The sequence below is a fragment of the Lethenteron reissneri genome, chromosome 57 (genome assembly GCF_015708825.2).
Source record: "Lethenteron reissneri isolate LAM-NWPU_2019-01 chromosome 57, ASM1570882v1, whole genome shotgun sequence".
Lineage (NCBI taxonomy): Eukaryota > Metazoa > Chordata > Hyperoartia > Petromyzontiformes > Petromyzontidae > Lethenteron > Lethenteron reissneri.
The window spans coordinates 5,294,422-5,306,652 of NC_083835.1; the positions used below are offsets into that span (position 1 = coordinate 5,294,422).

General features: G+C 49.4%; 1 protein-coding gene across 8 annotated transcripts in view; it reads left to right on the forward strand.

Annotated features, from left to right (window-relative positions):
• LOC133357261 (disks large homolog 2-like) overlaps positions 1 to 12,231 on the forward strand; it is a 466,648-nt gene that overhangs the window by 411,657 nt on the left and 42,760 nt on the right. For all 8 annotated transcript variants that reach the window (XM_061575118.1, XM_061575120.1, XM_061575121.1 and 5 more), the window contains exons 13-14: positions 2,507 to 2,683; positions 3,500 to 3,575. In XM_061575118.1, the coding sequence (XP_061431102.1) occupies positions 2,507 to 2,683; positions 3,500 to 3,575 (253 nt within the window). The remainder of the gene's footprint in view (positions 1 to 2,506; positions 2,684 to 3,499; positions 3,576 to 12,231) is intronic.

The window sequence follows — 12,231 nt, forward strand, 5'->3', positions numbered from 1 at the left end:
GTATGGGTTAGCCGGGTATCGGGTAGGGTACGGGTATTGGGTACCCGGTTGCGACCTCTGCATCCAGGTCCTGAGGCAGCAATGCAGCTCCAAACCATCGCATTCCCACCACCACGCTTGATGGCTGGGATGAGGTTCTTCTGTTCGAAAGCAGCGTTTGGTTTTGCCCAAACGTAGCATTTCTCATTGAGGCCTATAAAGCTCTACCCTCGGCTCGTCTGTCCAGAGAACATTGTTTCAGAAGTCTTGTGGATCATCGAATGTGCTCTTTGGTGACCTTCAGATGGGCAGAAATGTTCCTTTTTGAGGGCAGTGGTTTTCTCCTTGCTTATCCTTCCATGGACACGATTCTTGTTTCGTCTTTTTTCTGACAGTCGAATCATGAACGCTCACATCGGCCAAGGCGAGAGTGGCCTGCAGACTTTCGGATGCTTCTCTGGGGTTCTTTGTGACTTCCTTCATGATTTTCTGGTTTGTTTTTTAAGAAATTTCGGGTGGACAGACCGCTCCTGGGTAGAGTGACTGTGGTCTTGAACTTTATCCATTTGTAGACGATCTGTCTGACAGTGGATTGGTGGAGCCCCACATCCTTAGAATGGTTTTGTAACCTTTTTTCGCAGTCGCACAGATGTTGCTATATATTTTATATTAACTTTCAGGTTGGCGACGCGTGGGCCGTATAATACACACGAGTCCGGCGCTCCAAGCCGGCCGCTAATGCTTCCAATAAAAGACACCACCATGACACTTCTCAGACAGATAAAAAAAATATCCCGTTAAGACTAAAAGCGGGGTTTTCAGTTCGCCATCGGAGGGGGGGTTGGGCACGCTTTGATTTCGGGAGAAAGCTCCTTTATTTTATTTATTTTCTCCTCCGCTACCACCGCGAGGAGCCGACATTTGATCGGCGTGACGTTAATTCCCGAAAAACTACGGCGTGCCCCGCCCCACCCCGTCCGTCCGCCTGCCGGCACTCTCGGGAAAAGGTAAAGCGCTTTAAACCGTCGCTCCGACGGCAACGCCAGCCTGCGGGTAAACGCAGGCTGGCCTGCGGGTAAACGCAGGCCGGCCTGCGGGTAAACGCAGGCCGGCCTGCACGGCCGCGGAGTCTCCGCCACTCCGGGAGGAGAGGGGGCGGCAGCTTCTCATTGGGAGCGCCGTGTGCGGCCGCCGAGGGGGCGATAATAACGTAACCGGCGGCACGGGGGCCGCTCTCCGTCGTTGCCACCCAGTGGCTTTGTCCATAGTTGTGGTTGTGTGGAGGTGGTGGTGGTGGCGGAGGCTCGTGGTCGATTTTTATCGTTGCCCTACCAACAAAACGCGCTCGGTCCTCTCGAGTCACGTGACCAGGTGGAAGTGGGGGGCATAAGGGGGGGGACGTCTGTGAGAAAATAGCTTAGTGGCCACTCATCGGATTCCTCCTCCTCCTCCTCCAGTCTGAATACAAATTCGGTTTCTGTGAGTCACTGGGTGAACGGAACTCACTGGATGATTGGCACTCGAACTCCGGTTTAATCGCCGCGGTTGTGCCGCCAAAACCCAGGTTCCAAGCCTGGATCTCGGCGGCACCGGCCCGGCATCCTGATCCATCGTGCCAGCTGGCCACCGAACAAATAAACACCTTGCCAGCGAGCATCCACACGGTGCTGTGATTGGCCGCTAGTGGCCAACACCTGTGAATGATTGAATGACATCACTGTACGGTTGTCAAGTGTGGACACTTACTGCAGGTCTCCCGTTTGCGGCGTGCGCACATAGCAATGTCCAGCTTCGTCTCTCGTACAACATCTCGGTGTTTGTGTTCGATTTTATGTTTTGCCCCTCCCCAACCTGGCAAGGGGGGTACCACAGTGGCGAGGCGTTAACTACCTCGCCTGGTATACAGGAGGTCGTGGGTTCGATTCCGACTGACGCCTGCTGCTGTATATATGGAGTTTGCGTGTCTCTCTCTCTGTGGTCGCGTGGAATTTTCTCCGGGTCCTCCGGTTCTTAGACTCCACATTTATAATCGACAAGCGTTTAGGAGTATTTGACTGCCATAGATTTCCACGCAATAAGCCACTTCGTTGAGCTATCATCTGTTGCCAGGTCGTTTCTAAAAAAGAGCTCTGGCTCAGTGAACCTTACCTGGTAAAATAAAAAAAATGCTTAAGTTTAAATCCTTTTAGTTCTGATTTTTTTGTTTGTCTTTACGTTTTGGTCACAGTTTTTGACAATGGCAAGTGTTAACACAACTCTACACTGGAGTTTTGTTCATATTGGGATCCTCTTTCTGAGATTCATCGTAGCCGCCCCGTGACGGGCAGACTGACGGACAAAGCTCGTGCGTTGACACACTAAGCATTAGCCGCAAAGGCCGAAGTCACTCCGATCTTTAAATATCAATAAAAAACATTTTTACTTTAAATTAGTGAACCAGTGGTTGTATGTGCGGGTGAGTTTGAGCACGTGTCAAAACGAGTGTGCGTGCGTGTTTGTCTAATCCGGTGCGCGGCTTTGCTCACAGGGCGTTGTTCGACTATGACAAGACACGCGACAGCGGGCTGCCCAGCCAGGGCCTGAGCTTCAAGTACGGGGACATCCTGCACGTGACCAATGCCTCGGACGACGAATGGTGGCAGGCACGGCGCGTCACAGCCGGCGGGGACTCGGACGAGATCGGGGTCATCCCCAGCAAGCGCAGGTGCGGCTGGGTGGGTCGGTGGGCGATCGGGTGGGTACGTGGGTGACTGGGCGGGAGAGTGGGTGGGTGTGTTGGTGGGTAAATTCGTGGGTGCGTGGATGAGTGGGTGGGTGTGTAGGTGGGTGGGTGGGTTTGTGTGAGTGGGTGGGTTTGGGTGGTTGGGTAAGTGGATTTGGGTGGGTTCCTGGGTTGCTTGGTGACTGGGTGAGTCGATGAGTGAGTGGGTTCGTGGGTTGGCCGGTGCGTGGCTGGGTGGATGCGTGGGTGGGTCGATGAGTCGGTGGGTGCGTGTGGGTGGGTGGTTACATGGGTGGTCTGAGAGGGCAGGTGAATGGGTGGGTAGGTGGGTGACTAGCTGGGTGAGTGAGTTGGTGTTTGTGTGTACGGGTGAGTTTGAGTGTGTTTGAGTGTGCGTGTTTGTGAGATGTATTCGTGTGTGTGTGATAATGTTCCTGCCACTTGGTGGTGATTGTGTTTGCTCAAACGGCGCAGCGACATATAAAACAAAATTTCGTATCATCTCTTCCGTTCCATTGTGATAGTCACACAACGCAAACCGCCGCGGGCGTTCGGCGCAACGGCGGGTGATCCCCCGCCGTCATTGCGTGCGCGTTCCGCGATTTACCGCAGTTTCTCGGCGCAGGCCCCGACTCGAGCAATCGCAACAGCAAGCGCCTCCACTGAACGGAAAGCGTGCTCATGGCGGGTAGCGCCAAGCCTTGAATGAGGGGTTATTTAATCGAGCTGATTAACGCCGTCGCTAACGCGTGCCTCCCTATGGATGTTTTACCCCCCCCCCCGCCCGTCTGCCCGCAGGGTGGAAAGGAAGGAGAGGGCGCGGTTAAAAACCGTGAAGTTCAACGCCAAACCGTGCAACATCGACGGAAAAGGGGTGAGTCGTCCGTGCCGTCGTCGCGACAAACCAAAAGAAAAATCTCGGACCCCCCCCCCCCCCCCAGGGTCATTGAGCGGTCGTCTCCACCAGCGCTACCGCTTGCGGCTTCCCCCCCAGTTGCCGCTGACGTCCCCGAAGGCCTGTGCTGCGAGAGACGACAGAGAGAGGGGGGGGCCCACTTTTCTCCCGGCAGTGTTGTACGGGGCATGCCTATGCCAGACCTCAGCATTGTTGTTAATTCCGTGAGTGACGAAGTTAGTGACGGAGCGTCGTCGCCATCGTCATCACCACCACCATTATCACCACTACAGTACTACCGTCATCATCATCATCAACATTACCATCGCCAGGTGTGAAAACCACAGCAAGAAAATTTAGAAAAAAGTGGCGTTTTTTTTGTCTTGCTGTGGTTTTCACACCTGATGATGATTGCTTGTGTTGCAATCGAAACGTCGTGATAATTTAATTGTTTTATTTGTATTATTTTATTATTTCCCTTCTACGTGACTTTACCGAAAGAACCAAGAATATGAATCCCCGCAGTCACGAAAGCTTTAAATCGAAAATTACCATCACCACTACCATCATCATCACCACCACTACCACCAGTATTATCAGCCACCACCATCATCATCATCATCGTGACCAACCATCATCATCGTAACCATCATTATCACGACATCATTATCAGCACCATCATCGACGAGACGTGAATCGCGAGTCTGAGTGAATGTGCAGGCTGAGATAGTTTAGTTACATTGCTGAGAGGCCGCAGTGACACAGAGGAGGAACAAAACTGTTAATTTGGCCATGTATATATCTATCTTATAATAGTTAAATAGTCACGGATGTGTCTACAACAAAAACACATTTGCCGAGTTCACCGATTGGCGGCCGGATAACATTTAGGGTTGGGCGTGATAGGGCAAAAACGTTGAATGTCCGAGTGCTCTAAAAGTTGACTGCTTTCCTCGACCGCACTACGGGGGTGGGATGGGTGAAATTGCCCGCGGGAATCCGACGACTGAAGCCTCGGCTAAAACGGACCGAGAAGTTCAAGTTGAATTTGGTGACGTCGGCTCGGTAGCATTCGGATGCTTTGCAATAGAGAGGCATCCTCACGCGCGACACTTTTGTAAGGGACGTTTTAACGTCCAACGCCTCGTTCGTTTCGTGAGCTTGTGTTGTGTTTTGTGCTTTGCACTTAACATCGATTGCACGTCGTCGCTAACGATTGCTGCTGTTTACACTTTGCAGGTGCTGCGTTGTTTTTCTTGCGTGGTTTTGGGCCCCCCCGTCTATAAGCCAGCCCCGCTAAATTTCAAAGTGCGGGTTGTTCGGAACACGCCAAGTTGTAAATCTTTTTTGGCGCTCTTAACGTGATCCCGTTAACTCCCCGGGGCACGATTGTGTTTTTATCGTCGGCTTTTTAGTTCGACTGTCGACACAAATGCCTTGTTGCCTCCTCTTATTCTGACTGTTTTGCTTCGTGACATATATCCCTTGGTGCATTTTCGTCCGTTGGCGGGGGGCTAAAAGCCAAAACGATATTTTTTATTTGAATATAACCTGCGGTTACGAACATTTACCCGAACTGAGTAAAGTGTCGTAACCCTCCACCACCCGACACGGCCACCATTCTGGCGAATTGCCCGATGATGCTGGATGCAATTACCAGCGAAACGTCGTACTACTCAAAAATTGTAAATGTTGTGGTTTCACGCTTCAACACACCGGTGCGCTAAAGCAGTGAACTATTTTGTCTTTTGTCGTACGGGACGCTTTTTTGCTGATTGGCCGTGTCGGGTGGTGGAGGGTACGACACATTTATAATAATAACGCTGATCTAACCCAAAAACGTTGATTATGAATGATTATGACTAAAGTGCCTGTGTGAGATTGTCATCTTGTTCGAATGGAAGATTTCTTCATCCTTTGCACAAAGTTGCCCGTGACCTTTCACCTCCCGCGACTCTACGTTAAAGTTTTAAATTTTTGTACATGTTAAAAAAAACTAATCACATCAAAGCGACTAATCGTGACTGACAGTCAAAACTAATGCCACCGCATTTGTGAGACGGGCTAACAGAAAGAAAAAAAAAAACTTTCTTGGTTTAACGTGTGTGTGCTGGAAGCCCTGACGTGGACCTGTCTTTTTACTTAAGCTGCTCAGTTTGGACCAAAGAAGCTTGCCATTGAATGAGACGCACCGCACATTTCAGTCTTTAACAGCTGGGGCTCAGCACCACCACCGTTCAGTAGGCAAGATTCAAATGCTTTTTAACAACGACAAAGAACTTTTCTCACCTAAACCCAATCCTTATGTTTCATCTCGAACTGTAAAAGACAAATCAACGGAATTCGCCCTTTTTTAGTACGTGCTCATCCGTGACATAATTTCCGCGCTCTTGTAAAACGTGTTAATATGTTTTTATATATACACACACGCCACACTCTTCCGTCGCTCGCCGTTACATCACATTTTTCCGGTAGGAACGAGCCACAGATATTCGCGTCGGCAGCGAAGTGGATCTGTTGTCAATTTAAGCACCAAACGCCGGGAGGATTCTGGTAGATTCGGCACACAAATCTGACGTGGTCCTCCCCACCCGCCCCACCGAAAAAAATGGTAGAACGGAAACTCGCCACCGTGAGCTTTGGTGATAGTTGAACCGCGCGGGGGCGGTGGCGGGGGGGGTGTGGGGGGGGGAGCCTTCGTGCTTTCGTGAACCAAGAGGCGATTCATCTTCTTGGTTCTTTCGGTAAAGTCACGTAGAAGGGAGATAATAAAATAATAAAAATAAAACATGATACTACATTCTACGTGACTTTACCGAAAGAACCAAGAAGATGAATCCCTGCAGTCACGAAAGTTTTAAATCGAAATTCAAGAGGCGATTGTTCACGCTTCTGGCGACGCCATCCGGTTCGATCGGTGCCGTCGCTCCGTGGCGTTTATCGCCGCCTCCCCCCCCACCCCTCCCCCGTCCGTCTCGGACAGCAAAACTTTAAAATTACATCTCAGCGTGGTGGCGGCAGGGGTGGGGGGAGACTGTCGTTTCAAGACGAACATCGGGGTAACGTCAAATTCACGTGAAATTATCCTTGAAAGCGAAAGCCCCGGATTGAATTGACGTGCGCCCGCCGAATTTCACCAATTAATGGGTGTTACCGTCGTAGATAAAAAAAAGTGTCTGCATGTTTAAAATATCGGTATTTAATTATTCAGACAGTCGTTGAAAGTAAACTCAAGTTGGCTGATTGTCGTAGGCCATACCATAAAGGTCACGGGTTCAAATCCCGTCTGGGGAGCGTCGATATTCAGCCCAATCAGCGTTGTTGGACTGCTAAATGTCATACCATTTTGTGGGAAGTCAATATTGGCTGTCCTATGCAGGGGACATTGTAATATTTCGGAGGCAGATGATTGGATTAGGTAAATAATTGATTACTCTGGCAGTTAGCGGTCTGGGTTAGTCAACTCAGTCGGATAACACGAAAATAGTTTTGGGTGGGGGGGAAGAGAAAAAAAGTCTCTCCTCTGTTCCCACGTGTGCCGCTGGACGGGAGGTTAATTATCATCATCCGCGAAGCGCTGCCGTCGGTAGGCAAAACATCCGTGATAGGGTGCCGCTCAAAATTTAAGTTCGTTAATTTCAAGGTCACACACCTCCTTGGATTTTATTAGTGTGCTGCTGTTCAACTGAAGCCACTGCGGGGTTTTCGAGACAATCTCCTCGACTCATATTCTTAGTTTTTTTCGGTAAAGTCACGTAGGTAAAACATTAAAATTAATAAAAGTAAACTAAAATAAAAATCTTTCATTTTTATTAATTTTAATGTTTTACCTACGTGACTTTACCGAAAAAAACCTAAGAATATGAATCCTTGCAGTCACGAAAGCTTTCAAATCTAGAATCTCCTCGACATTTACCGGTTGCTCGACGGAGTTGAGAAATCCGTGCACGCAACTTTTAAATCATCTCGGCTGAAAACGAATTTCTTTAGAACTCCTTTTTGTGTTGAGTTTGTTGTCCTTTCCTCCCCGCACCTCCGATTGGCACGGTTGGCTGCGCACGTTGCGAAAGGAGTTCAGCGCGCAGTACATCCGTAGTCCATTTAGGCGATCAATACAGTAGCACAGACCCACACTGCTTGCGTGTAGGAAACGTTGACATCGATGAACCTTGAGAAAGGGAGGAGGTGCCCAATTCACCGAGCGACTTTTCAACTGTTAACGAGCGGACACGGACGGTGTTGAGCCCCAGTTGTTGATTAAAATTAACGCACACGCTCGCACAACACGCGCACGACACACGCGCACACGCACACACTGTCAACACGTTACCCCCCCCCTCTCCCTCTTGCATGGCACTTGACTAAGCTTGCTGATTATGAAGTTTCACATTTTCTTTACTCATTTCTCGAGTCTGCATGGGCATGCCAAGGCAACTTTGCATTGTGTGCGTGTTTATTTATCAGCTTTTCTTGTTTGTTTATTTTACTTTTGGTTGCTCTGAATAATTTTTGCAATTTCAGTTTTCCAGAGTCACGCTCAGAAGGTCATGATCATGTTTACAGCTCTTGGTTAGCGCGCCCACTAGATGAAGGCCCCCCCCCCCAATTCCTCGTCGGTCTTGGGGAGTTATCGTTTGACCATACTTCACCGCGTTGGGTCATCGCACGCCGGTGAAGTGTGGGGGGGCTGAACGACTCCCGATGCAGATATCGCCCGCCACTGACGAATACAGTTCAATAACCGCTGCGCCACCGCCACTTGTTTGGACGTACGGTCGAGCGACTGTCATTGACCAGGTGTAGATAATGGGGGGAGGGCCTTAATGCAGCTGTATATTCACAAAAAGGGTGTTGCAATGAGGCCGCTTTAAATTTCAAAATCTGTGCTTTAATTACTTTGTGACATCAAAACGAATGGCGTGCGACGGGGGCCGTCGGCGCGAGAGTTTAGGTTTATATCCTTTTGGCGTCACACCGCTTGACAATGGCGGGGGGTCGGGAAATGCCGCGACGGTGGTGAGACCTGAGTTTTTCTTTTAAACGCATCGGCACATTCAAAATTTCTGATTGCCGCTCGCTCAGGGGATCGTGGCGTTCCTTCTGCCCAGCCGGGAGATTTTAATTCCGTCAAGTAACTCGCATATACAGTAACTGGTCAACTCGATGGCATTATACGTCGTAATAATTATCGTCGAATTGGACAACCGGATTGTGCTGGACATAAATCGGCACATTCAAAATTTCTGATTGCCGCTCGCTCAGGGGATCGTGGCGTTCCTTCTGCCCAGCCGGGAGATTTTAATTCCGTCAAGTAACTCGCATATACAGTAACTGGTCAACTCGATGGCATTATACGTCGTAATAATTATTGTCGAATTAGACAACCGGATTGTGCTGGACATAAATCGGAATAATAATTAAAAGGTGTCATGGTAGCGTTAGTGGTCAGCGCGCGCACTGCTGTTTATTCGGCCATCGCAGTTCACTGTCTAGCCACGGCTCACATCAGTGGCGAGTGCAATCTGAGCTACTGGTCCTGCGTGCCCCCAACATCTTCACCCGACACGTCCTGACCAGCGTGGTGAAGTATGCTCTGATAACCCCCCTTTCTCTTTTCTGACACGGTGAGGCAAGACCTTCATCCAGCAGTGGATTGATGAAGGTTATATATTTATACACACTCAAGCCTATTGGGGTGTTCATTTGGCCGGGTCGTGTTGAGGTTCAAGCACCCACCACACAGTAAATTTGATCGTGAGTTCGATTCCCGCTTGGGGTATGCCTCGGCCCATCATCCTCTTTAAAGTGGATAAAATAGCTTCCACTTTGTGCGAAGTTAACAATAACTGAATTTCCGGCACCGAGTTTTAATTGCATCTAATGGAGGTTAACCTTCCCCACACTCATTCGACCGTATTTAGACTTTGCGACAAGATAATATTGATATGCGGTGTGCTGTATCGGAGTCTCTATCTAGCGTTATGGCATATGGTACATTCTGGAACACTGAATATAAAACGTTGTGTTTTATCTACCCGTTTATTTTATTTGTTTACAGATAACGACATCTTTGAATTCCATAATTGCTCCGCATTTTTTTTCATATTTTTCGATTTTTTTTTCTTTCTGTTACCGTTGGTTTTCTTTGATCGTTACGTGTGCTCGCTTTTTGAATCGCCCCGACCGCATGTGCTCAACGAGCGAATGTCCATTGAAGCAAACAGCCCCTGTGTAAGTGCCAACCGTAGAATTATAATTTAAAAAACAACAACAACACGCGTTTAAAATAAGTAAGAAAAACCCCCAAAAAACGTGCACGTTTTGCCTTGGAGAAAATCTCAGTGAGTCTCGAAATCTCCTGTTTCAGTGGGGGGGGGGAGCGGGGTGAGGGCCTATTGCTACATTTGCCATTGTTGTGTCCAATCGAGTTCCAGAATCTGAATATATATTTACGCTGGAGGAATCCGATGAGCTACAAAGCTCGTTTTCACACGTGGCCGTTGGGGACGCGGAGTGCGAAATGGAGACGGATACATTTAAGCAAAGTAATTAAATAAAAAAACAAATGAACGCAAATAAAGTACACGAGTACAATTTGTCAACACCAGATGCGAGCTTGGGGGCAAGGCAGTAAAAAACAACAACAACAACAGTCCCAGACCACACCAAGTCCAACACACACAGTCGTCCCTCAGTAAAATGGCACGTAAAAATGTAACTGTTTTTCGCACGCGGGTCAAGGATCAAAGTTACAAATCGTATTTCGAAAATGTGGTTGAGAGAGAGAGAGCCCGGAGAAAACCCACCGCTTGCTCTTGAAGCGCTGCACAGAGGGGTCGTGACCCCGCTTGCTGCACCGCTGTCCCCTGGCCGCCCTCGCCCGCTCTCCCATTGGCCGCTCAGGAAATTTCGCAACGTGAAGTTCTACGCAAATCCACCACTTTTACCCCCTCTTTAAAAACGATTGATAATGCCTGTAAGACCATCTCTTGTCCTTTCCCTTAAGCAGCTGTTACGTAATGATTATAATCAATCAGTCACACAAGCGCAGACCTTAGTTTAGAACAGGGGTGGGAATATCCGGCCCGTGACTTCCAATTTGTAGGGCCTTTCATTCATTCAATGTATTTTTTGAGGAAGAATTCGCCCCCGCCAAAGAGGTCATCGCAATACTTAACGGTATAAATGAAACGAAGGTAGTCGTACCTGCGAAATGAAGGCATCTGCAGCCGCGTGAGGCCTATTGCTCGGAAACAACCCATCAACATCGATATTAATCCTCCACTGCAAGCATATTACCAGCACTATTCGGGTACTAGAGGGGCGAGGTGGTAGGGGGGGGTGGGTTATTATTATTTTTACTTCTTCAGTCACTCCCGAAAAGAGAGAACACGCTCATGATGAATGTCCCCTCCTGCACGTGGGTTTTCTCCAGTCGCTCCAATTTCCTTTCACGCCAAAAAATAACAACGGATACTCGAATCCACGTGTTGCGGAGGCTTTTGGTTGTTGTTCCCGCTCGTTACGCGTTGGCCGTCTCCTTTGGCCGCTCCACGATTTCTTGCCAGTGGCCAAAACGAAACGCACGGTTGAATGGAATTTGATGGAAGACCTCTCGCTCGCATTAACACCTGTGCCGTAGGTAGCCGGCATACACCTGGGCTTGCAATGCGGAGATTAACCGGGTTCCATCTCCCGGCGCGGCAGTTGAAACAAAGGGTGGAGAGTTTCTTAAATCCCCCCCGCCACCACCACCAACGCCTCTGCCCACCCGGCATCGGCTTCAGAATCGGAATATTTATTTAGACCGGAGGAATTAAATATTCTCATCTCAGATGCCCAGCAGCGGGGTCACACCACGGCGAGCCGATCGGCAGGTCGTGTGCGGCGGGTTAAAGCGCGGGCACTGCTTCCTTTTTTTGTTCCCCTAAGAGTAGGCCAAATCGCATCAAGTTCAAGTTTATTTATTAGGTAGGGTCCTTGAATCGGGTGCAACCTGCAACAAACAAAAAACATGAACAAGAAAACATCTTAAAGTGACTGTGCAAACTGAAAATACAGGGAAAAAAAACCAGCAAAAATTCCAGTAATTGAGTGAGCTCCTCTGCATGGAGTGAGCGTCCCTGTGGGAGCAGCCTTCATTCATTAGCAAGGCCCACGGGGGCCACTGGCGGGCCCCCGGTGGCCTTTAGCGAGGCTCCCCCCCCCCCCCCCGCCATTCATCATCATCGTGGTGGTCACAAACCCGCAATGGTGTTTCAAATGGTGTGGTGAGCCCTCGCACACACCGATGATGTGTTACCGGCGAAATTGGCGCCCCCCCCCCTCCTCTGAAAATGAGTGACGAACACTGGGATAGAGCAACGTCCAGCGGAGGCCTTCCTGCCCGGTAGAGGCTTGAGCAAGCAATTGCAGGGCTACACAATTGCACGCTGTATTAAAGCAGTTATTATTATTATCATGAATACGATTTCCCCCCTATTAAATAAAGCAGGCAGTTGTCCTGCTCGCAGCTTACACAGGGCTTGTTTGTGGAGCATGTTAAGATATCCCTGTTTCATCCTCCCTCCCCTCCCCCCTTTCCCCTCTCCCCCAACCCCCGACCCATCTCCCCGCTTTGCCCGATATCCCCTCC